This window comes from Pristis pectinata, chromosome 34 (assembly GCF_009764475.1).
Source record: "Pristis pectinata isolate sPriPec2 chromosome 34, sPriPec2.1.pri, whole genome shotgun sequence".
Classification (NCBI taxonomy): domain Eukaryota; kingdom Metazoa; phylum Chordata; class Chondrichthyes; order Rhinopristiformes; family Pristidae; genus Pristis; species Pristis pectinata.
In genome coordinates, this window is record NC_067438.1 from 11,947,946 (window position 1) to 11,971,020 (window position 23,075).

Genomic DNA, 23,075 nt, shown 5'->3' on the forward strand with positions numbered 1-23,075 from the left:
TCCAATGAAGGTAATTGCTGGTTAATACAGGTTCTCTTTGTGCCTAACCAGTCACTGTTGTCGAGGATGGAAACCAGCAACACGAGAGTGATGGAGGATCAGCAACATATCTCCACGTCAGCCTGCTGTGGGACTTACTGAAGTGCGACCACTTGAGTCTTGTTAGATGACGGCCTGAGCCATTGTGGGCAGTGTTCCAGTGACGTCCCCGTTGGTTGTGGGTGTGGACGAGAGCGAGGGGAGGGAGTCAGACAGACGGAGAGGGGCGGCCACGTGTCACGGTGTGGAGCCATACCTGTTGTTCCCTTTGACCATGCCCTGAGACGTCCTCCAAAGCCAGCTGTGTGGGAACAAACTGCGAATACGGACCTGGGTCTCATCAAAAAAGTCGTCCTCCTCACTCCCCGACGCTAGGGATAAGATTTCACCGCTGAGGTTAATTTCCAGCCAGTTTCATTCCATTGATCTCAAAAAGAGCTGTATAATTTTATATTTTAACATTCTTGCAGTGCCCGATATGGACCAATTGAAATACCCTCAAAGGCTGGTTGACACAGAATTCATAGTAACATAAGAGATAGGAGCTGGAGTAGACCATTCAGCCCCTCAAGCCTGTTCTATCATTCAACAAGACCTTGGCCTGATCTGGGACCTCAGCACCGTTTTCCTGCAGTCTCCGCATATCCCATTATTCCTCCAATATCCAAAATTGGATCAACCTCGGTTCTGGCTGAGCTCAGTGACTGAACTACCTCAGTCTCCGCCATGGAGAAGTCCAAAGTAAGGGCCGGTTTCTGCGCTGTCTGATCCTTCAGCAGACATCCTGATAATTCCCTCAGAACATTCAATTCGATTTATGAGACCATATTACAGATCCTCCCCAGGATACGAACACCCAACTTACGGACAGCCCGTACTTATGAACAAGCGTTTGGGATGGATGGAGGTGGATCCAGCGGCTGCTGCGGGGCTGCAGGGATCTTCTGCCGGGTGGGAACGGGACATTTCCTGGGGCCTTCTCTCCCCACCCCGAGCCACAACAACCGGGGGCTGGGGGGACCCGAGCGGAGCCAGGACACTGAACAGACTCACCCCCTCACTCACTGAGACAGTGAGGCTGGCTGGGGGCCGCTCTTCCCGTGCCTGTTCGCTCTCCCATTGCCAGTGTTTCTGCGACCCTCTCCCACACACTGGGTCTGTCCATTTCCGACACGAATAGTTCAAGTTACAAATGGTTCTCAGCGTTGGTACCCATTGACTACAAGGACTACAATCCCCACCCAATATTGATATCCATTGACAACAAGGACTACAGTCCCCACACAATATTGATAACCATTGACTACAATACAATTCCCACCCAATATTGATATTCATTGATTACAATTGACTGCAATCCCCATCCAATACTGATATCCACTGCCTATAGCGACCACAATTGCCACCCAATATTGATATCCATTGACTACAAGGACTATAATTCCCAACTAATATTGATAACCATTGACTACAATACAATCCCCACCCAATATTGACATCCATTGACCACAATTGACTACATTCCCCACCCAATACTGATATCCACTGCCTATAGCGACTACCATCCCCACACAATGTTGATATCCATTGACCACAATGACTGTTCCTCATTGGGTGGGTGGCTGAAATCGTGTCCCATTATGAGCGCTGTCCGGGCCTCTTGCTTAGTAATGGGCACCCGATCGGCCACCTGACCCCCTCAACCACAAAGCACTGGTGAAGTGACTTCCCTGCCTAACTCTCCCCAGTAGAAAGACCCCAAGAACATAGCTGTTCCTCTGGCGCTTTGTCAACAGCACTCACCAGGGTGAGTACGGAGGGTCCCCGTCCCGACCCACACTTACTTCTGCCCACCACATCCGTCGTAGAGGACTGGTTCTTCCTCAGTGCGACCGCGTACTCGCAGCAGTCGAGGAAAGCTCTCCGACAATCCTCCTCCTTCACCCTCTTTGCCCGCTCCTCACAGCTCCTCTTCATTGGGATCAAGCTGATGCCATCCAAACAGCACTTCTGCTCTTTGCTGTTGGTGTAGTGGCTCACTGAGGGGCAAACACAGCCACGTTGGATGCTGCATAACGATACCGCTTCTGCCCCTACACACCAAAATGGAGCGGCTGCCAGGCCAGGACGGAGCTGGACTCAGAAGTGGTGGGAATTTCCCCGAGGCACCAAGGCAAGATGAAGCAGCAGAACCTGGGTGCCAGGTCACGCCCCTGCTCCTTGCTGCATCAACGTCTGTCCATGGACTTCCACAACCCTGCCCCGGAACGACTAGGATGGTTCGGGAACGGGGAGGAAATTCTGCGTCTAATGCTTTTGCAACGGGTGATGCTCTTTAACTTGGAGAGGGAGAGCTCAATTTGTGCCCCTGCATGAGGTTAACTTTTGAGCCCATCTCTTTAACATTGCTCCCACTGAAATTCTAGCGGGGCAGATTGTTCAAGGTCCTGAGATTTATTCCACCACGCAGGGACATCATTGCCAATGAGCAATGGCCACCCACGATGTACCCCAACTGATCCTCCTTGCCTTGGGCCAATTGGTCAAAGATGTGTCACTGGGATCGGTGCTGGGTCCACTCTTGCTGATCACTGACATCAGGGATCTGGATGAGAATGCAGGTAGCATGGTTAGTAGGTGTGTGGATGACACGAAAATTGGTGGTGTGGTGGATGGTGAAGAATGTTGGCCAAGATTACAACGGGATCTCAATCAACTGGGCCAGTGGGCCGAGGAATGGCAGATGAAGTTTAATTCAGATCAATGCAAGGTGTTGCTGTTTGGTCAGTCAAACCAGGGCAGGACTTATACAGTAAATAGTTGGGCCCTGGGCAGTGCTGTAGAAAAGGGAGACCTTGGCGTACAAGGACATAGTTCCCTGAAGGTGTTGACACAGGTAGACAGGGTGGTGAAGAAGAGAAACTAAGGACTGCAGATTCTGGAATCTAGATGAAAAACACGATGATGCTGGAGGAACTCAGCAGGCCAGGCAGCATCCGTGGAGAAACGCAGGTGGACAATGTTTCAGGACTGGACCCTTCTTCAGGACTGAAGAGAGGAAAAGGGGAAGCCCAATATATAGGTAACAAGGTGGTGAAGAAGGCATTTGGCACGGTGACCTTCATCAGTCAGGGCAGTGAGTACAGGAGTTGGGACATCACGTTACAGCTGTACAAGATGTTGGTAAGGCCACATTTGGAGTACAATGTGCAGTCTGGTCGCCCTGCTATAGAAAGGACGTCATTAACCTGGAAAGGGTTTACAAGGATGGTACCAGAACTGGAGGGTTTGAGTTGTAAGGAGAGGCTGTCTAGGCTGGGGCTTTATTTCCCTGGAGCATAGGAGACTGAGGGGTGACCTTATCGAGGTTTATAAAACCATGAGGGGCATGGATATGATGAATGGTCACAGTCTATTCCCCAGGGTATAGGGCATCCAAAACTAGAGGGCATAGATTCAAGGTGCGAGGGGAAAGATTTAAAAGGGACCTGAGGGGTAACTTTTTCCACACAGAGGGTGGTGAATATACGGAACAAGCTGCAAGCAGAAGAAATAGAGGGAGGTACAATTAAGACATTTAAAAGACATTTGGACAGGTACTTCAATAGGAAAGGTTTAGGATATGAGCCAAATGCAGGCAAGTGAGATTATCTCAGTTAGGCACCTTGGTCAGCATGGACAAGATGGAGCAAATGGCCTGTTTTCCCTGCTGCACAGCTCTGTGACTCAATGACTCCGTGGCATGGCTTCGTGAAGAGGAATCCTGCCCCACCAATTTGATTGAATGTTTGGAAGAGGTAACAAAATGTCCGGGGAAGGGTGTTGTAGTTGATGTAATCTACGTGGACTTCAGTAAGACGTTTGACAAGGTCCCACACAGGAGACTGGTCCAAACGACTCAAACTCACAGGATCCAGGGCAAGTTGGTACATTGGGTCCAAAACTGTCCTGGTGATAGGAGGCCATGATGGTGAAAAGTTTGCGTTTGTTTCTTTGATCCCAGTGTACCACAGGGGTCGATGCTGGGACCCACAAAAGGTGACAAACACTTGAAGGTTTAATTTGCACTTTCTGATTTTGATTTGAACACCACTGAAGTTATCCCCTCTCGACTCATAGTACAACGTGCCAGTAACCCCTGTGATGGCCAGGAGCATTAACAAGTAATCTCTGAAATGAAGAGCAGCAAATACGGCAGATGCTGATCAGGGCAGGCAGGATCTGTGAGGAGACACGAGAGACCGCAGGTGCTGCAATCCGGAGCAAAGATCGAGCTGCTGGAGGAACTCAGCGAGTCAGGCAGCATCTGTGGAGGGAAGTGGATAGTCAACGTTTCGGGTCGAGACTCTTGATCTGGACTGAAAGAGCAGAGGGGAGATAGCAGGTATAAAGAGGCGAGGTGGGGGGTGGTGAGGCAAGAGCTGGCAAGCGATTGGTGGATCCAGGTGAGGAGGGGGTGACTGGCAGATGGAGTCCGGTGGCGGAGGGAAGGGTGGAGGCAGTGACAGAGGCCAGGAGGTGGGAAGTGGAGGCAACAAAGGGTTGCAGGAGGAGATCCGTGAGGAGCTCACGTTTCAGCAGAAGAACAGTTCTGATGAAACAATACTCCACCTCTCTCCTCTCTCTGTCTCCACAGACGCTGCCTGACCTGTTGAGTATTTCCAGCACCTTTTGTTCCCAGTATTTTGCTTGTGGACTTAATGATTTTGTCGAATCAAGAGGACTGTGACTCCTTCCTTACATTTTCCCATGTACTGCGCTTGGATCTCAAGTGACCTTTTCGTCCTCTTGCTGTCTGTTTTGCAGGAATATCCTGTCGGGAGACAACAATGGTGAATTAGAAGAAAAGTTCTGACTCACTCAGGCTGCAGATAGTCAGCATTGTAACATGTCCGGGGAATCTTACTCTTAAAACATCCTCTTCCCCAGCCTACAGGCTACAGATCGTCAGCAGGGTGACGTGTCCGGGGAATCTTACTCTTAAAACATCCTCTTCCCCAGCCTACAGGCTACAGATCGTCAGCAGGGTGACGTGTCCGGGGAATCTTACTCTTAAAACATCCTCTTCCCCAGCCTGCACCAAATCATAGAACATAGAACACAGAACAGCACAGCACAGGAACAGGCCCTTCGGCCCACAATGTCTGTGCCGAACACGATGCCAAATTAACCTAAATCTCTTCTGCCTGCCTCCATTCCCTGCATATACAAGTGTCTGTGTAAACGCCTCTTGAATCCACTGTTGTATCTGCTTCCACCACTCCCCTTGGCAGCCCGTTCCAGGCACCCACCACTCTCTGTGTAAAAACTTGCCCCACACATCTCCTTTAAACTTTCCCCCTCTCACCTTAAATGCATGCCCTCTACTATTAGATATTCTGTCCTGAGAAAAAGATTCTGACTGTCTACTCTACCTATGCTTCTCAATTTTACAAACTTCTATCAGGTCTCCCCTCAGCCTCTGACGCTCCAGAGAAAACAACCCAAGTTTGTCCAACCTCTCCTTCTAGCTTATTCCCTCTAATCCAGGCAGCATCCTGGTAAATCTTTCTTGCACCCTCTCCAAAGCCTCCACAGCCTTCCCGTGATGGGGCGACCAGAAATGCACACTATGTTTTCCCAACGATTTACCATTAGCCCCATTAATACCATTAAGTGGCATAGTCTGGAAACAGAAGCACCCAGTCTACCCACTGCCAACACTGAAGCCACTTTCCAACCCTCTCTCCTCACTGTCAGGTCGTCTACATGGGATTACAAGCAGAAGTAGCCCATTCAGTTCCTCAAACTTGCTCCAGTAAACTCACGGCTGATCTGATTGCAACCTCAACACATTCCCACCTCTCCCCACTAACCTTTCACTTCCCTTGCTTGTCAAAAAATCTACCTCCCTCTGCCTTAAAAATACTCAACGACTCTGACCCACCACTCCTTGAGAAGAGAAATCCAAAGACTTGCCACCCACTGGGAGAAAATCTTTCACCACTTCTACGTTTCCAACTCTGTCTTAAATAGGCAGCCACTTACTTTAAAACGGTGACCCCTGGTTCTCCCACTAAAGGAAACATCATCTTCCCATCCACCCTGTCAGGACCCCTCAGGATCAATCAAGTTCCCTCTCACTGATAGAGAGGCATAGACAGGGTCAACAGCCAGAGTCTTTTCCCTCAGAGAGAAACGTCGAATACTGGAGGGCATAGCTTTAAGGTGAGAGGGGGAAAGTTCAAAGGGGAAGTCTGGGGAAAGTTGCCCATGAAGCTATGCCTTGATTTTAAATATCTTTGCTTGCAAATTCTTTCTCAATCTCGCCTTTTCTTACCTGAGCAATCTCTTCCAGCCCTATTTATCCTGGGGCACTGGTGAGACCTCATTTGGAGTACTGTCTGCAGTTTTGGGCCCCTTATCTTAGGAAGGATGTACTGATGCTAGAGAGGGTTCAGGAAGGATTTACGAGGATGATTCCCGGAATGAAAGGGCTTACATACGATGAGCGATTGTCGGCTCTTGGACTGTACTCACTGAAGTACAGAAGAATGAGAGGGTACCTCATAAAAACATTTTGAATGTTGAAAGGACAGGACAGAGTAGATGTGGCCAAGCTGTTTCCCTTGGTGGGTGAGTCCAGGATTAGAGGGCACAGTCTTAGAATTAGAGGATACCCATTTAGAACAGAAATGAGGAGAAATTTCTTTAGCCAGAGGGTCATGGATTTATGGAATTCATTGCCACATACAGCCATGGAGGCTCCATCAGTGGGGGTGTTTAAGGAGGAGATTGATAGGTATCTAATTAGTCAAGGTATCAAGGGATATGGGGAAAAGGCCAGGAATTGGGGCCAGATGGAGAATAGTTTCGCCAATGGTGAGGTAGTGGAGCAGACTCGATGGGCCGAATGACCTACTTCTGCTCCTTTGTCTTGTGACCTCGTGAATCCTCTGTGGGTTGCTAAAGGAAGCTCTAATGACAGGACTACATCTTCCCAGGATTTAATTTTTCTCTTCAATGTCCAAATGTGAATGGGTTTTCCCTAATCATTCAGACATCTGTCCTATTATTCCGATAATCCGGCATCCTGATAAAAGTTTATGAGATTATGAGAGCCATAGAAAGGGGACATGCTCAGAATCTTTTCCCTAGGGTGTGTAAATGTCTAATACTAGAGGACATGTATTTAAGGTGAGAGGGGGAAAGTTCAAAGGGGATGTGCCGGGCAGGTTTTTTACATGGAGCCTGGAACGGGCTGCCGGGGTGGAGGCAGATACGATAGAGGCATTTAAGAGGCTGTTAGACAAACGCATGAATATGCGGGTAATGGAGGGATGTGGATCATGTGCAGGCAGAAGGGATTTAGTTTAATTCGGCATGGTGTTTGGCACAGACATGGTGGGCTGAAGGGCCTGTTCCTGTGCTGTACTGTTCTGTGTTCTATCTGATTGTTCAGAAAATCTGATGCTCTGGCATCTGGCTCACTCATCGGTCCGGAATGTGAGCCGGGAGGTCCAGAGTGTAGCCGGGACCAGGATCCGGACTGTGAGCCGGGAGTGCAGCTGGAGCTGGGATCAGGGTCCGGGAACACCAAAGGTCAGGAACGTGGGTGGGTTCGGAGCCGGGATCCTGAGTTCTTGTATATTTCCCACTCCCTTAAAACTCACCAGGATCACTGGAAAGTTTATCATACCATTGTGTAACCTGAAATAAAAGTGTGCTGGAGTCTCAAGAGGTAACATCCAATAGTCCGGAATATCAGCCAGTCCGGCACGGCCAGAGTCCCAAGGATGCCGGATTATCGGAGTTTTACTGATTGACGAAGGCTGTTATAGATTCCCGTCACCCTTAATAAATCTTTACTGGTTTCGATCAGCACCCATCGAAGCTGCTACCTGTCCCACAAGCTTGACTTACCATCTCGAAGCTTAGAGGTGTCGACGCTGGAAAGAAAAGTCAGTCCGGCATCCATGAAAACATGAACGCTGTCTGCCCCTCCTCCAAAGGTGCAGCCCAGGTCGTAGGCGTTCATCTGTTCAAAGACCTGGACGGAGACACATTTCCCATCAGGAGGGAGAACAGAGCCGCAGTAATGTCCTGCTTCTTACAATCTCATAGAACATAGCACAGAACAGGCCCTTCAGCCCACAATGTTGTGCCGACATAGCTAATCCCTCCTACCTACAGAATGCCCAGATCCCTCCAGTTTCCTGTCATTCCTGTGCCCATCGAAGCCCCTCTTAAAATCCCCCTATGAATTTGCCTCCACCACACTATCAGGCAACACATTCCAGGCATCCACCACTCTCTCAGTAAAAAACTTACCCCTCACGTCTCTTCTGAACCTACCCCCTCTCACCTTAAATGCATGCCCTCTGGTATTGGACCACTCAGTAATGGGAAAAAGATATTGCTTGTCCACCTTATGTATGCCCCTCATAATTTTATACACTTCCAGCAGGTCACCCCTCGGCCTCCACCGCTTCAGAGAAAAGAGCCCAAGTTTGTCCAGCCTCTCCCGATAGCACATGCCCTCTAGTCCAGGCAGCATCCACAATATCTTTAAAACAGCTTCAGTGAAGGTAGTCACTGTTGTAAATGAAGGAGATCCTCAGCTAATTTTAGTCAGAGTCCTTGAGAGATGCAGCATGGAAAGAGCCCACTAATCCACACTGACTCTCAACCCCAACCACCGCTGGCAGCTTCCCACCCCCCCCCCACCCCCCCATATTCTACCCCTCACCTACACCCCAGGGACAATGTATAGGATCCAATGAACCTACCAACACACACACCTTTGGAATGTGGGAGGAAACCAGAGTACCAGGAGAAAACGCATGTGGACACCTGGGGAACGTGTAAACTCCACACAGACAGTGCCGGAGGTCAGGATTGAACCTGGGTCTTTGCCGCTATGAGGCATCGGCTCTACCCGCTGTGCCACTGTGCTGCCACAGATCTTCCATAAATATTCTCAGCCATATTCTTCTACCTTTCTTTCCTGGTTCAAACTGAAACATTAACTCAGTTTCTCTCTCCACAGATGCTGCCTGACCTGCTGAGTGTTTCCAGCATTTTCTGCTTTGATTTCAGATTTCCAGCATCTACATGTTTTTCTTCTGATCTGCAATGTTGTCGTCTGGTTGGTAAATATTGATTGTGAGGGAAACAGTGGCTTGGATACTACGGACATCTCCAGGCCTTCCCTGCACAGTGTCCCTGTGGGATTGCTTCTGTCCAGTTGTATGGGCAGGCAGTGACACCGTCTGGAGGAGGTGGTGAAGGACAGCCAAATGCAGATTTGTTTAATACAAGTTAATATGGCATTGGAACGGGAAATGCTGGAAACGCTCAGCGGGCCAGGCAGCATCTGTGGAGCGGGAAACAGAGTTCACGTTTCAGGTTTGAGAACATTCATTGGAACTAAGAAAGGGAAATAAGAAAGAGTAACTGTAAGGTGCAGAGCAGGTGGCGGGAGGGATGGCTAGGACAGAGGAAATATCTGTGGTAGGGTGAGACGAGGTAAAATTGGGCAGTTAGATGGTGATTATGCGTTGTTGTTGTGTGTGCTGTGTGCTGCCAATGCCTCAGGAAAGCAGCCAACATAATCAAGGACCCCTCCCACTCTGGACATTCTCTCTTCTCCCCCCCTCCTATCAGAAGGAAGATACAAACACCCAAGGACATGTACCACCGGTGCTCAAGGACAGCGTCTATCCTGCTGTTACGCTAAAAGGTGAACTCTTGAATTCCCTGTTTATCTCGTTGTGGCCCATGCACTGTATTTGTCTGCCTGCACTGCACTTTCTCTGTAACTGCAGCACTATATTCTGCATTCTGTTTATTTTTCCTTGTGTACTACCTTGATGTACTTATCTATGGAAAGATCTGTCTGGATGGCATGCAAACAGAAGCTTTTCACTGTATCTCTGTACATGTACAAGTACAAGTACACGGATAGGAAGGGTTTAGAAGGACATGGGCCCAACACAGGCAAATGGGATCAGCTTAGATGAGAATCGTTGCCGGCATGGATCAGTTGGGCTGAAGGGCCTTTTTATGTGCTGTATGACCCTATGGCTGTGACAACAATAAGCCAACTACCAGTGGGACAGGCCCAGCAGGCCAGAATATACTAATGGAGAGATAAAAAACGGAGCCAACATCACAGATGGATGACTTACAGCGGAAGTGACCAGTTCTTACACTGAGAAAGCAAGTTACCTGAAGTCAGAGAATTTGATATTGAGTCAGAAAGACTGCAACATGCCCAGACAGAAGATGAGGTGCTGATCCTCCAGCTTGTGTTGGGGTTCATTATAACAGCTATGGACAGAGAGGTGAGAGTGGGAGTGGGATGGAGAGTTAAGGTGCATAAAAAAACAAGATGCTGGGGGAACTCAGCAGGCCAGGCAGCATCCGTGGAGAAAAACAGACGGTCAACCTTTCAGGTTGGGATCCTTCTTCAGGACCGTCTGCTTTACTCCACGGATGCTGTCTGACCTGTGGAGTTCCTCCAGTATCTTGTTGTTTTTTCATCTAGATTCCAGCATCTGCGGTCCTTTTTTTCTCTATTAAGGTGGAGAATAGTGTGTTGACATGTATTAGAAGAGGACTTGAGTACAGGGGGAAATAACTCCTCCTGCAAAAGGGTCGTGATGGGACCACGCTTGGAGGATTGCACACCTTACCTGGGTAAGGATGAACCTGTCATGGACGGAGTGCAGTGAGGACTCGCCAGACCGGTTCAGGAATGGCGGGTTTGCTGAAGGAGGAGAGGTTGAGTAGACCAGGCCCGCATTGCAACAACGACGGGAGGTGTCAGTGAAATTCTTCCAGGGTTGAACAGAATGGGCGCAGGGAGGCTGCTTCCCCTGGAAAAGGAGTCTAGGACCAGGGGACACCCGCCCAGGCTGAGGAGCGGGCTGCTTAGGACAGGGATAGGGAGAAGGTCCTTCACCCAGTGGGTGAAGGGTGGTTGGAATTCTCTCCCACAGAGGGCCGTGGAGTTTCAGTCACCGACTTCCTTCAGACCAGAGACCAATACATCTCTGGGTATTTAGGGATGTGAGGGTGGTACAGGGCAGTCACGCTGAGGTGGAAAATCTGCCATGATCTTGATGAATAGCAGAAGAGACTCGAAGGGCTGAATGGCCTTCTCCGACATTATGACAGCACCTTGCACAACACCTTGGAGATAGAGACCTTTTCCTGGTCTCACGTTGTGATGAGATACTTCACATCGGAACAGTCCAGGTTGAGACAACGATCCAAAACCAGCACTTACCTTGTTTTGTGTAAGTTTATTCTTGTTGTTGAGGATGTAGATTGCACTGTCCACTACAGCCAGGCACACCTTCCCGTTGTCTCCCATTTGAATATTCAGTTCTGTGGAGGATCCTGGCAAATAATCTTCGAGCATATCTTGGATTGTAATCTATATCGAACAGTAAAATTGGAGACACTGACTTTGCAGCATTTTACATAGAACGTGGGACAGTACAGCACAGGAACAGGCCCTGCAGCCCATGATGTTCCGCCGAACTAATGAAGCTAACGACACCTAATTAAACTGATCCCTTCTGTCTGCATATGATCTATATCCCTCCGTTCCCTGCACATTCACGTGACTACCGAAGAGCCTCTTAAATGCCTCTGTTGTATCTCCCTCCACCACCAACCCTGGCAGCACATTCCAGGGACCCACCACTCTCTGTGTAAAAAATGCCCCGCACATCTCCTTTGAACTTTCCCCCTCTCACCTTAAATGCATGCCCTCTGATATTAGACATTTCGACTCTGGGAAAAAGATATCGGCTGTCCACTATAATTATGCATCATTTTATAAACCTCTATCAGGTCTCCCCTCAGCCTCTGCCACTCCAGAGTACACACCCCAAGTTTGTCCAACCTCTCCTTATAGCTAATCCAGGCAGCATCCTGGTGAACCTCTTCTGCACCCTCTCCAAAGCCTGCACATCCTTGCTGTAGCAGGGCGGCCAGAAGTGAATTCAGGAGTCCAGCTGTGGCCTAACCGGAGCTTTATAAAGCTGCAATTTCATGGAAGGCTATTCAGTTGATTATTGACTGTTGAGACCCACATTCCACAGCTGTGGATTCAATGTGTAGTGAATAACCCCTTCTAATGGCCGATCAAAATCAAGAGAAGTTTCTTCAATTATGAACAGACTGGAACAGTTTCAGGTTTGGCTGGTTCTGGGGTTACAAATGAGAGGGAGTTTCTACACAGCAGAGGATCCCACAGCTGTAGAGTTATACAGCACAGAAACAGGCCGTTCGGCCCACCGAGTCCGTGCCGACCATCAACCACCCACTCACATCAATCCCATTCTATTCTCCCGCATTCCCATCAACTCCACCCAGATTCTACCCCTCACCTCTCACCAGGGGCAAGTTACAGCGGCCAATTAACCCACCAACCCGCACATCTTTGGGATGTGGGAGGAAACCGGAGCACCCAGGGAAAACCCACGTGGTCACAGGGAGAACGTACAAACTCCACACACACAGACAGCGCCGGAGGTCCGGATCGAACCCGGGTCTCTGGAGCCGTGAGGCAGCGGCTCTACCCGCTGCGCAACTGCACCACCTTCTCATTCAGCTTGGCTGAAAATCTTGGGCATCCGCTTCTTTGTTACCCAGGAGGTGGGATAAAGTTCCCTGCAGTGAAATAGTCTGATGCTGTCCGGTTGATTCAGGAAATAACACCCAGTGTTAACCAACTGGTCACCACATCCCCACAGTCAACTTCCCCACAACCGCCAGGTTCTTGAACCGACCTGCACAACCCTAACTCTACCTCAGCAAGGGAACACCACAGACCACCTCTTGCACCACCATAGACCTCTCTTATTGTGTCTTTTCGTTTTGCACTGCAGTCTTATTTTTCACAGTCCTTTACCCTCTCTCTCTTCACTGTCTTGTATAGTTTATGTGTAGTTTATATTCTGTGTGCTGTCCGTACGTACGTGCCTGTGATGCTGCTGCAAGCAAGATTTTCATTGTGCCTCACCTACTTGTGCACACGACAATAAACTCCACTTGTTAACAACTAGATAACCGATAGTTCCAGTCTCACACTAAATCCCTATCCATTATTGAATGATGTTAACTCGCCGAATTGGCCCCTCCCGCCCCTGATAAAGGGACCGGAACGTTAACAAGTGAAACTACTGGCCTCGTTTGTCTGCTGGGCTCATGTCAACAAAAGGTCCCAACAAAGGCTCTCAGACCTGGAACGTCAACTGTTTCTCTTTCCACAGATGCAAACGGGTCCCAGCATTTTCCGTTCTTATCGCCACAGAGAGTCGATTGTCTTGTGGCTGCAGAAACGTTCCTAACTTGTTCTGCCGAATGCTCAGTGCATTAGCCTCTGACCGTTACACCCCACGTCTGAACGTTAGAGACACAAGAGACTGCAGACGCTGGAATCTGGAGCAATAAACTATCTGCTGCAGGAACTCAGCGGGTCGAGCAGCATCTGAGGAGGGTTCCTCCAGCAGATTGTTCGTTGCTTTCAGCTTCTTTGAGTTGTAGAACCTAATTTTGGAAATAACACCCAGCACACAACCATCTCCATATTGTGTGCGCAGTGTAAGTCATTCCTTCTCTACCTCATTTCTGTTTAAAGATAGAAGGAAATAGAGAACAGAAGGAAAGATGCTCATTTAAAGTTATGAGAGGTATAGATAAAGTAACAGCATAGGGGAGTTCAAATCTAGGAGGCATAGGTATACGGTGAAAGATTTAACAGGGACCTGAGGGGCAACTTTTTCACCCAGAGGGTGGTGAGTGTGTGGAACGAGCTGCCAGAGGAAGTGTTTGGGGCAGGTACAATAGTATCATTTAAGAAGCACTTGGATAGGTACATGAAGGGGCAGGGCTTGGAGGGATATGGGCCGAACGCAGGAAGTTGGGACCAGCTGGGTGGGCACTGTGGTCGGCATGGGACTGGTTGGGCCGAAGGGCCTGTATCCATGCTGTATTGCTCTGTGACTCTAATCCAGGATGAAATTCTGTTTCCGCTGGCTGTAGGATTGACAAGTCAGGCAGTAAATACGAAATAACTGGCAAATAGAGAACAGAAGGAAAGATGCTCTTTGTTTTCATGGTAACGCACCGTTCTGATGAGCAATGCACTGTCTGGGAAGATGGAGGAAGGAGATTCAATGATGACCTTCCAGACGGAGATATTTGGAAAAGGAAAGGTTTGGCAGACCCTGGGAAAAGATCAGGGAGTGGGATTATTTGCCAAGCTCTTCCAACGAGCTGGCATCAACATGATGAGCCAAATGGCCTCCTTCTGTGCTGCATATAGTCCTAAGTGCTAACATAGCACAATTTTAACTGAGTCCTTTCTGTTTGTAGATGACAGCCAAATGGGATGGAATATTGCCGGTTCTATGTGACGTGAGGTGATTTCTCAGTGCTACTGTTGTAACCCCACCAGGGGAAAATTATCACCCTTCCCATCTGTGGCTGTTATTAAGCAGGGAAAAAATCCACAGAGACAAGAATGAGGTTTAACGTTAGTATAAACCCACCTCATCATTTATTGAAGGCAATGAGGAAAATCAGGTTTTGTTTTCTCCCGGGCTGGTTGGTGCGACTGGGAACGTCACAGCACAAAGGTCACTTCATCTGTAACACGTGAAGAGCAGGTCAGTACAACCTTACCTCTGCCTCACAAACGTCCTTCACGTCAATCCACGCAGAATTTGCCACCATCTCTGTCTTGCCCCCGACGTCGATGTAGTAGTACAGGACGAGGCGGAAGGAGGGGACCATTTCCAAGCTCAATGGGAGGGTGAGTTTGGTCAGCTGAGATTTCGCAATGCGGCCCACTAGAAGCACCTTGCCTTTGTTTATAATCTATGGAGAGAGAAACATTGGAATCTCCGTTATAACCAGCTCACAAAACATATACAGAGTGAGACAAGTGTGTGTGTGTGGGTGTCACATACGTATATGTTCATTTTAGCATGTGTTTCAACATATATGTGTCCATCCTGACTGTTTCATATGTGTGTGTGTGTGTGTGTGTGCCTATAGGTGTGAGTGTGTGTGTTTGGTGTGTGCCTGTAGGTGTGTGTATCTGTCTCTCTGCATTTGTGTGTGCCTGTGCATGAAAGCATGTGAGGGTACCATCTATATACTGTATGTATGTGTATGCCTGCCTGTGTACACAATAAGAGCATCCCATGAACTTATTAAGTGGTGGGGTAACCTTGAGGGAGTTTATTCATTGGAGTGTAGGGGAGTAACGGGTGACCTAAAAGAGGTGGGTAAAATCATGGGCATAGATAGGGTGAATATGCACAGTCTTTTTCCCAGATTCAAGGAACCAAAAACTTGAGGTCATAGGTTTAAGGTGAGAGGGGAGTGATTTTAATAGGAATCCAAGGGGCAACTTTTTCACCCAGAGAGTGGTCCATATATGGAATGAGCAGCCAGAGGAAGTGATTGAGGCAGGTACATTTACATTTTAAAGGCAGTTGAACAGGTACATGGATTGAAAGGTTTAGCGGGATATGGGCCAAGCACAGGCAAATGGGACTAGCCAATGGGAATCTTGGTCTGCATGGACCAGTCGGGCCGAAGGGCCTGTTTCCGCGCTGTACGACCACATGAGTGGCCTCCGTTCATACGTATGTTGGTTTGCTCTTTACTGCCATATTTGTGTGTGAAATGAGTTTCAGTGCAATCACTCTGTAAAGCACCCACCAGATAATAATAGTACTTGATGTTCCCAGCCCTCGCGGCAGTGATGGCGCTGATATCTGCAGAGAACGATCTGTCGGGCTCAAGCACATTGTGTGGTGTCATGACGTGGAGGTAGCTCTTGCTCTTCGACCGGTAGATGTGAATGGTCTTCTGTGCTTCACTGACTTGTCCCCTCACCTTCCCATCCCCAGCGAGAACCTGGTGGGAAAAAGACATCCAGCATGTCCAAGGGTTATACATGTCCCTGTCTCCTCAGGCCCATGGGTGTTACCTGGTCCAGACGTTGACTGGGGAAGCTTTCACTGATGTGGTTAAGATCACAGTATCAACACTGTGGTGATTATCCCCTGTGGAGTCCAGACTAGTTTTGATCGGCTGTGCTGTGTGCGGTGGATAGAGCCACTGCTTCATAGGTCTGGTTAGATCCCGACCTCCGGCGCTGTCTGTGTGTGTGGAGTTTGCACATTCTCCCCGTGACTGGGTGGGCGTCCCCCGGGTGCTCCGGTTTCCTCCCACGTTCCAGTGACGTGCGGGTCAGTGGGTCAATTGGCTGCTGTAAGTTGCCCCCAGTGTGTGGGTGAGGGGTGGAACCTGGGGGGAATTGATGGGAACGTGGGGAGAACTAAATGGGATTAGTGTAGGATTGATGTAAATGGGTGGTTGATGGTCGGCACAGACTTGATGGGCCGAAGGGCCTGTTTCCGTGCTGGGTCTTTCTATGACTAAAAAGAGCAAGTTTTAATTTAACAAATGGCAAAAAGCTTATGAAAGCAAAACAATAATATTCATTCTGTGTTTTCTTACCTTGATCTCAAAAGACTCTGTATTCGATGGAGGTGAAACTGTCAGCAAAGCCTGTCCATCATCTTGTGTTCTGGTCTTTTCCTCTTCTCCTTCCAACTGGACCGGAACACCGCCGGCGGGAGATCCGTCAGGATAAGTCACCCGGACCTACAACATGAACCCATAACTGGGGTCAGCAGTGGCTCAGGAAGAGTTGGAAGGATCATCTCAAAATTCAGCTTCATCATGATAACAGAGTGAGTGTGATTTTAGAACACAGAACATAGAACACTACAGCACAGTACAGGCCCTTCGGCCCACGATGTTGTGCCCACATTTATCTATCTAACTCTTCCTTTCCACACAGCCCCCAAGTTTTCTGTCATTCATGTGTCTATCTAAGAGTCTCTTAAATGTCCCTAATATATCTGCCCCCACAACCTATGCCGGCAGTGTGTTCCATGCACCCACCACTCTCTGTGTGAAAAACTTACCTCTGACATCCCCCTTGTACCTTCCTCTAATCACCTTAAATTTATGTCCCCTCGTGTTAGCCATTTTTGCCCTGGGAAAAAGTCTCTGACTGTCCACTCGATCTATGCCTCTTATCATCTTGTACACCTCTATCGTCCCCTCTCATCCTCCTCCTCTCCAAAGAGAAAAGCCCTAGCTCACTCAACCTATGCTCATAAGACATGCTCTCCAATCCAGGCAACATCCAAGTAAATCTCCTCTGCTCCCTCTCTAAAGTTTCCACATCATTTCTATAATGAGGCGACCAGAACTGAACACAATACTCCAAGTGTGGTCTGACCAGAGTTCTATAGAGCTGCAACATCACCTCACGGCTCTTGAACTCAATACCCCGACTAATGAAGGCCAACACTCCATATTCCTTCTTAACAACCCTATCGACCTGCATTGCAGCCTTGAGAGATCTATGGACGTGGACCCCAAGATCCCTCTGTTCCTCCACACTGCTGAGGGTCCTGCCATTAACCTTGTAGCGACTAAACTTGTTGCTGTGCCGATGTTGCACTGTCTGGAGAACAAAGCTGTGTGCTCTTGCTCTGGCAGTGGAGCGTGCCTTTCCTGACCCGTACTGTGGGGGACCCACACTGCTGGCAATTTCAGGAAATGTCAAGATGCTACGGTGCACGGACTTCTACAGCAAGTCAATGGAACGCTGACCCTCTTGGTATTCAGTCATGACTAAATCTGCCAAATACTGGACACTTGACCTTGGGTGTCCGATGGAGAGAAGGGAACGTTCTGGAAGCAGGAAACCAGAGATGTTGGAAATCCAGAATTCAAGCAGGAGAGAGAGATTTGGAAGTCACGGAATCAGAGACTGGTTACGGCACTGATCGAGGCCATTCACCCATCACGTCCGTTCTGACTCTCCACTGAAGTATCTCCCACCCACGAGCCCTTTCTCTGTAGCCTTGCCAATCCCTTCCCCCGCCGTATATTCTCCCCATTTCCTGTTACAGGCCACATTGGAACCAACCCCCACCACAGGCGAGAATCCAGCTACTCCCAACCGTAGACGTTCTTCCTCATGTCACCCTTCGTTCCCTTCCCCTTTCTTTTACCCCCGTGACCCCCAATCCTTGACCCCTCCACCAACAGGAACGCCCTCCAATTGTCCACTCCGTCCGGACCCCTCATCACTTCATGATCTCCCCTCGTTGCCAACGAACACTGGCCCACCCTCCCTAATCAGTCCTTGTATCTGCCGTCCCTCGTCCCAGGAACCATTCCTGTAGATCTTTCCTGGACCCTCCCTAATGCTTCATGTCCTTCCTGTAACGTGGTTAACGTTTCAGGGCGGTGAGCACTCCACAGGAAGCGGTGGGTCCAGGGCTGGAACTCTCTCTGGCTGTGTGGGATATCTGGGATTGGTTCTTGGCCAACACAACTTCTGGTAATTGGTGATTGGTAATTGGTTTATTATTGTCACGTGTACTGAGGTACAGTGAAAACTTTGTTTTGCATGCCATCCATACAGATCATTTCATCACATCAGTACATCGAGGTAGTACAAGGGAAAATCATTAGCACAATGCAGAGAAATATGGTGTTACTCCTTTTATACTGCTTCTGCACTATTGTTCTGCATTAACACTATCTTTTGCATTAGGACTATATTTTACATTTATTAATACACTCCGCATTCTGCTTTCCTTTTTACTACCTCAATGTACTTTTGTACAGAATGATCTGTCTGGATGGCACACAATCTAAAGCTTCTCACTGCATCTCGGTACATGGGGGATCTTGATCAGCTGGGTCAGGGGACCGAGAACTGGCAAAATGCTTTCAATACAGATAAGCGCAAAGTGTTGTACTTTGGGAAGTCAAACCAGGGACTTATACAGTGAATGGTCAGGCTCTGGGGAGTGTTGTAGAACAGAGGGACCTGGGGGTACAAGTACATAGTTCGCTGAAGCTGTGTCACAGGTAGACAGGGTGGTGAAGAACGTGTTTGGCACACCGGCCTTCATCAGTCAGGGCATTGAGTAGAGGAGCTGGGACATCATATTGCAGTTGTACAAGACGTTAGTGAGACTGCCCTTGGAGTATTGTGTTCAGTTTTGGTTCCCAGTCATGGGAAAGACATCATTAAACTGGAAAGGGTGCAGAGAAGATTTATGAGGATGCTGCCAGGACTCGAGGGCCTGAGTTATCAGGAGAGGTTGGACAGGCTAGGAACATAGGAGACTGAGGGGTGACCTTATGGAGGTGTATAATATCATGAGGGGCATAGATAGGGTGAACACACATAGTCTTTTTTCCAGGGAAGGGAGGACATAGGTTTAAGGTGAAGGTGAAATATTTAAAAGGGACCTGAGGGCCAACTTCTTCACACAGAGGGTGGTGGGTGTATGAAACAAGCTGCCAGAGGAAGTGGTTGAGGCAGGTAGAAAACAACATTCACTTGGACAGGTACGTCAGTAGAAAAGGTTCTGAGGGCTATTATGGGCCAATTGCGGGCAGATGGGACTAAGTTGATGGGCACCATGGTCAGCATGGACCAGTTGGGCCGAAGGGCCTGTTTCCCTGCTGTATTGCTGTATGGCTTTGTGTGACAATAATAAACCAGTTCCAATTCCGATTTCATTCTGCAGCAGAATGTAATAATTGGGACATTCTGCATCTGATTCAATCCTGCAGTTGATGGCATCTCTCCTGAGCTCTCCTTCCACAACCCCCCTCCTCTTCCCTGGCCCTTACCTGATCTCCTTCCTCCGACACATCCCCTACGTTCCCCCAAGGTCACGTCATTTCCTCCCCCCCCCCCCCCCCCCCCCCCCCATTCTCTGGGTCTCCGAAGCCTCCTTCCAGGAACGACACATCCGATTAAATGTACCGTATCGGCTGCTCCTGTGGAGGAGACCATACGCACGTCCTGGGGGCACGTCCCTGAACTCGGGTCTCCCCACCACACTCTGACCTCTCGGCCCCAGGTTTCCGACACTGTAACGCAGTGGGAGCTCAAGGAACGGCCCCTAGTCTTTCACGTCATGGCTTTGCAGCCTTCCCGCCTCAGAACCTGACCCCGGCTTCTACCTCTTCCCATGGCAGGGAGCCGCACGGAACGAGGAGAGCCTCCAGCTCCAGTGACCCTGGTTCGATCCCGACCTCCGCCGCTGCCTGCGTGGAGTTTGCACGTTCTCCCTGTGACCACGTGGGTTTTCTTCAGGTGCTCCGGTTTCCTCCCACATCCCAGGGACGTGTGGGTCGGTAGGTTAATGGCCCCCGGTGTGTGGGTGAGGGGTAGAAGGTGGGGGGAGTTGATGGGAAGGGGAGGGAGAATAAAATGGGATTGATGTCAATGGGTGGTTGATGGTCGGCACGGACTCGAAGGGCTGAAGGGCCTGTTCCCAGGTGCTGTAGGATCTTCGCTGTGGCTGGTATCACTTCCGATGATCCTCCTCCACACATTCCAATACCTCCTCTCTTCCTCCGCAGCTTCTTTCCATTCCAGATACATCGATTTATAGCATTACACAGTGCGGAGCAGGCCCTTCAGCCCAACTCACCCATGCTGACCAAGATACCTGTCTACGCTGACCCCATTCGCCCACATTTGGTCCATACCCCTCCAAACCGTTCCTATCCATGCACCCGTCCAAATGTCCTTTAAATGCCATAATTGTACCCACCTCTACCACTTCCAGCTCGTTCCACACACCCACTGCCCTCTGTGTGAAAAACCTGCGCTCAGGTCCCCTTTAAATCTTTCCCCCCTCACCTTACACCCCTGCCCTGTAGGTTTGGGCTCCCCTGTCCTGAGAACGAATGCCGTGACTCTCTGTGACTGCAGTTACTGTTCCTTTCCCTCCCCATTCACTAACTCTGCACTTGTTTATAGATCCTGACATATCCTGGCACAGAAAGGAGGCCATTTGGCCCATTGGGTCTATGCTGGCTCACACAACAATCCATTCCCTTAGTAATTTTCCCTGCGACCTCTTCTCCCCACGTTCCCATCAACTCCCCCCAGATTCCACACTTATAATGGACAATTCACCTCCTGACCCGCACGTCGATGGGATGTGGGAGGGAACCGGAGCACCCAGGGGGAACCACACGGTCACAGGGAGGACGTGCAAACACCACACACGGCAGCGCCAGAGGTCAGGATCGAACCCGGGTCTCCAGGGCTGTAAGGCAGTGGCTCTACCCGCTGTGCCACTGTGCGGCAATGCATGCCTGACACTTTACATCCGTACAACATGGAGTCAAGGCTCCCCATCTCACTGACTGCAAACCTCACAGTCTGACAGAGCGTTACATTCCATCGGACGGGCTACACGTGGCGACAAGCTGCTGCAGAGACACGTACCAGCACCCTGAACGAGAGCTGTGGTGTGAAATAGCTGCTCGTCCTTGACAAGTCGATAACATAGGGAGAGGACACGAACTTGATGGTGCTGACCTCCAGTTCCTCCATCTCTCCACCTGCAGGAAACAGCAGCACACAGTTGTTACACCTGTTCTGTGTTTGTTTCATTTTGAGTTTTCTTCATCTGGCATTTACTTTAACTCCTGTTGAAACAGTCTGGCTGCTCAGTTTTGATGGACTCTTGTAATTGATGCATTGACAGTAACTGCTACACTGATGTGCTGGGGGGATATTTCACCTTGGCCACTCGTGTGACCCAGTGCACTGTAGTGTCATAAATCAGGGGAACAGGCCCTTCGACCCATCAGTCTGTGCTGACCATCAACTACCGGCTTACACTGATCCCACACTGTTTCCATTTTGTTCTCCCCAAGCCTCATCTGCCTGCTGTTGTCTCCTGTTGATGTTTATTTCCACTGAACTCGACAGGACCCACTGCAGTACAACTCCGAAAATCCGCTATCCAATTGATTGGAAATTCTGATGGGTTGGCGTAGTTTTCCATGTTCGCTTTAAACTCACCGGGTCCCCATTTCTTGAGCTCCCTTTAAACTCACTGGGATCCCATTTCCCGCACTACCTTTAAGCTCACTGGAATCCCCTTCCCGCACTCCCTTTAAACTCACTGGGATCCCATTTCCCGAGCTCCTTTAAATTCACCAGGATCCCATTTCCTGAGATTCCTTTAAACTCACTGGGACCCCTTTCCCGATGCTCCTTTTAATCTCACCTGGTTCACTAGAACATTTTTGATCCTACTTGTGTAGCATCTAAAATAGAGTGAATTATAAGTGTGTCTGTGTATTAACAGGAGTAACATCCGATAGTCCAGAAAATCTCCCAGTCCAACACCACCGGTCCTGAGAGTGCCAGATTATCAGATTTTATCTGGAAGTCCTCCGGCAAAGGCACATTTCGACCATTTTCTCTCCATCACTCACTGACCTAAATGGTGAGGACAATGGGCTGATTCTGCAGTCCATGGTGAAGCAGTGGTGCTAACCACTGACCACACACAACGCTGGCCACAAAGGTCCGGCAGCCCCAGTGATGTGGACCTTCCCCTCCCCAGGGTCTGCCCAAGGGGGTGCTCCCCACCCAGCAATGGTGATGTCATTTACCAAGTTGAGCCGCCGATCAGTAGGAGAATTCTCTCCGGCAGCCAGCCAGGAGGCAGCAAGGTTTTATTCGGGGTGACCTGTCCTCATCTCGGCTGCTCCCAGGAACCCAACGAGGTTCATCTCTTCCCAGGCAAAGCCCTCCTTCCATTGCTGTTTCTTGGTGATAACTCCAAACACCTCGCGGCCTTCAGTGTCCTCAGACCCTCCTCATCATCGTCGTGACAGAACTGTCGCACATCCGAACATTCCCAACCACTTCCCGTCATCTCCCTCCCTCACCCTCGCTCTCTCTCTCTCTCTCTCACTTTCTCTGTCTCTCTCACTCGTTCTCTCACTCTCTCTTAGAACACAGAACAGCACAGGAACAGGCCCTTCAGCCCACGATGTTGTGCCGAACTCATTGAGCTAATGACACCCAATCCCTTCTGCCTCCATGTCCCTCCACTCCCTGCACATCCCTGTGCCTCTCTGAGAGCCCCTTAAACACCTCT

The 23,075-nt window shown here is 49.4% G+C and overlaps 1 protein-coding gene across 1 annotated transcript in view; it reads right to left on the reverse strand.

Annotated features, from left to right (window-relative positions):
- The window catches only part of LOC127585877 (complement C4-B-like), an 86,969-nt gene that overhangs the window by 48,082 nt on the left and 15,812 nt on the right, over window positions 1–23,075 (reverse strand). Inside the window, exons 10-18 of the mRNA XM_052043588.1 lie at window positions 21,404–21,519; window positions 16,573–16,719; window positions 15,769–15,966; window positions 14,722–14,916; window positions 11,312–11,461; window positions 7,942–8,068; window positions 4,781–4,852; window positions 1,884–2,078; window positions 296–410 (exon numbers count right to left, since the gene is read on the reverse strand). Of these exons, the coding sequence (XP_051899548.1) occupies window positions 296–410; window positions 1,884–2,078; window positions 4,781–4,852; window positions 7,942–8,068; window positions 11,312–11,461; window positions 14,722–14,916; window positions 15,769–15,966; window positions 16,573–16,719; window positions 21,404–21,519 (1,315 nt within the window). The remainder of the gene's footprint in view (window positions 1–295; window positions 411–1,883; window positions 2,079–4,780; window positions 4,853–7,941; window positions 8,069–11,311; window positions 11,462–14,721; window positions 14,917–15,768; window positions 15,967–16,572; window positions 16,720–21,403; window positions 21,520–23,075) is intronic.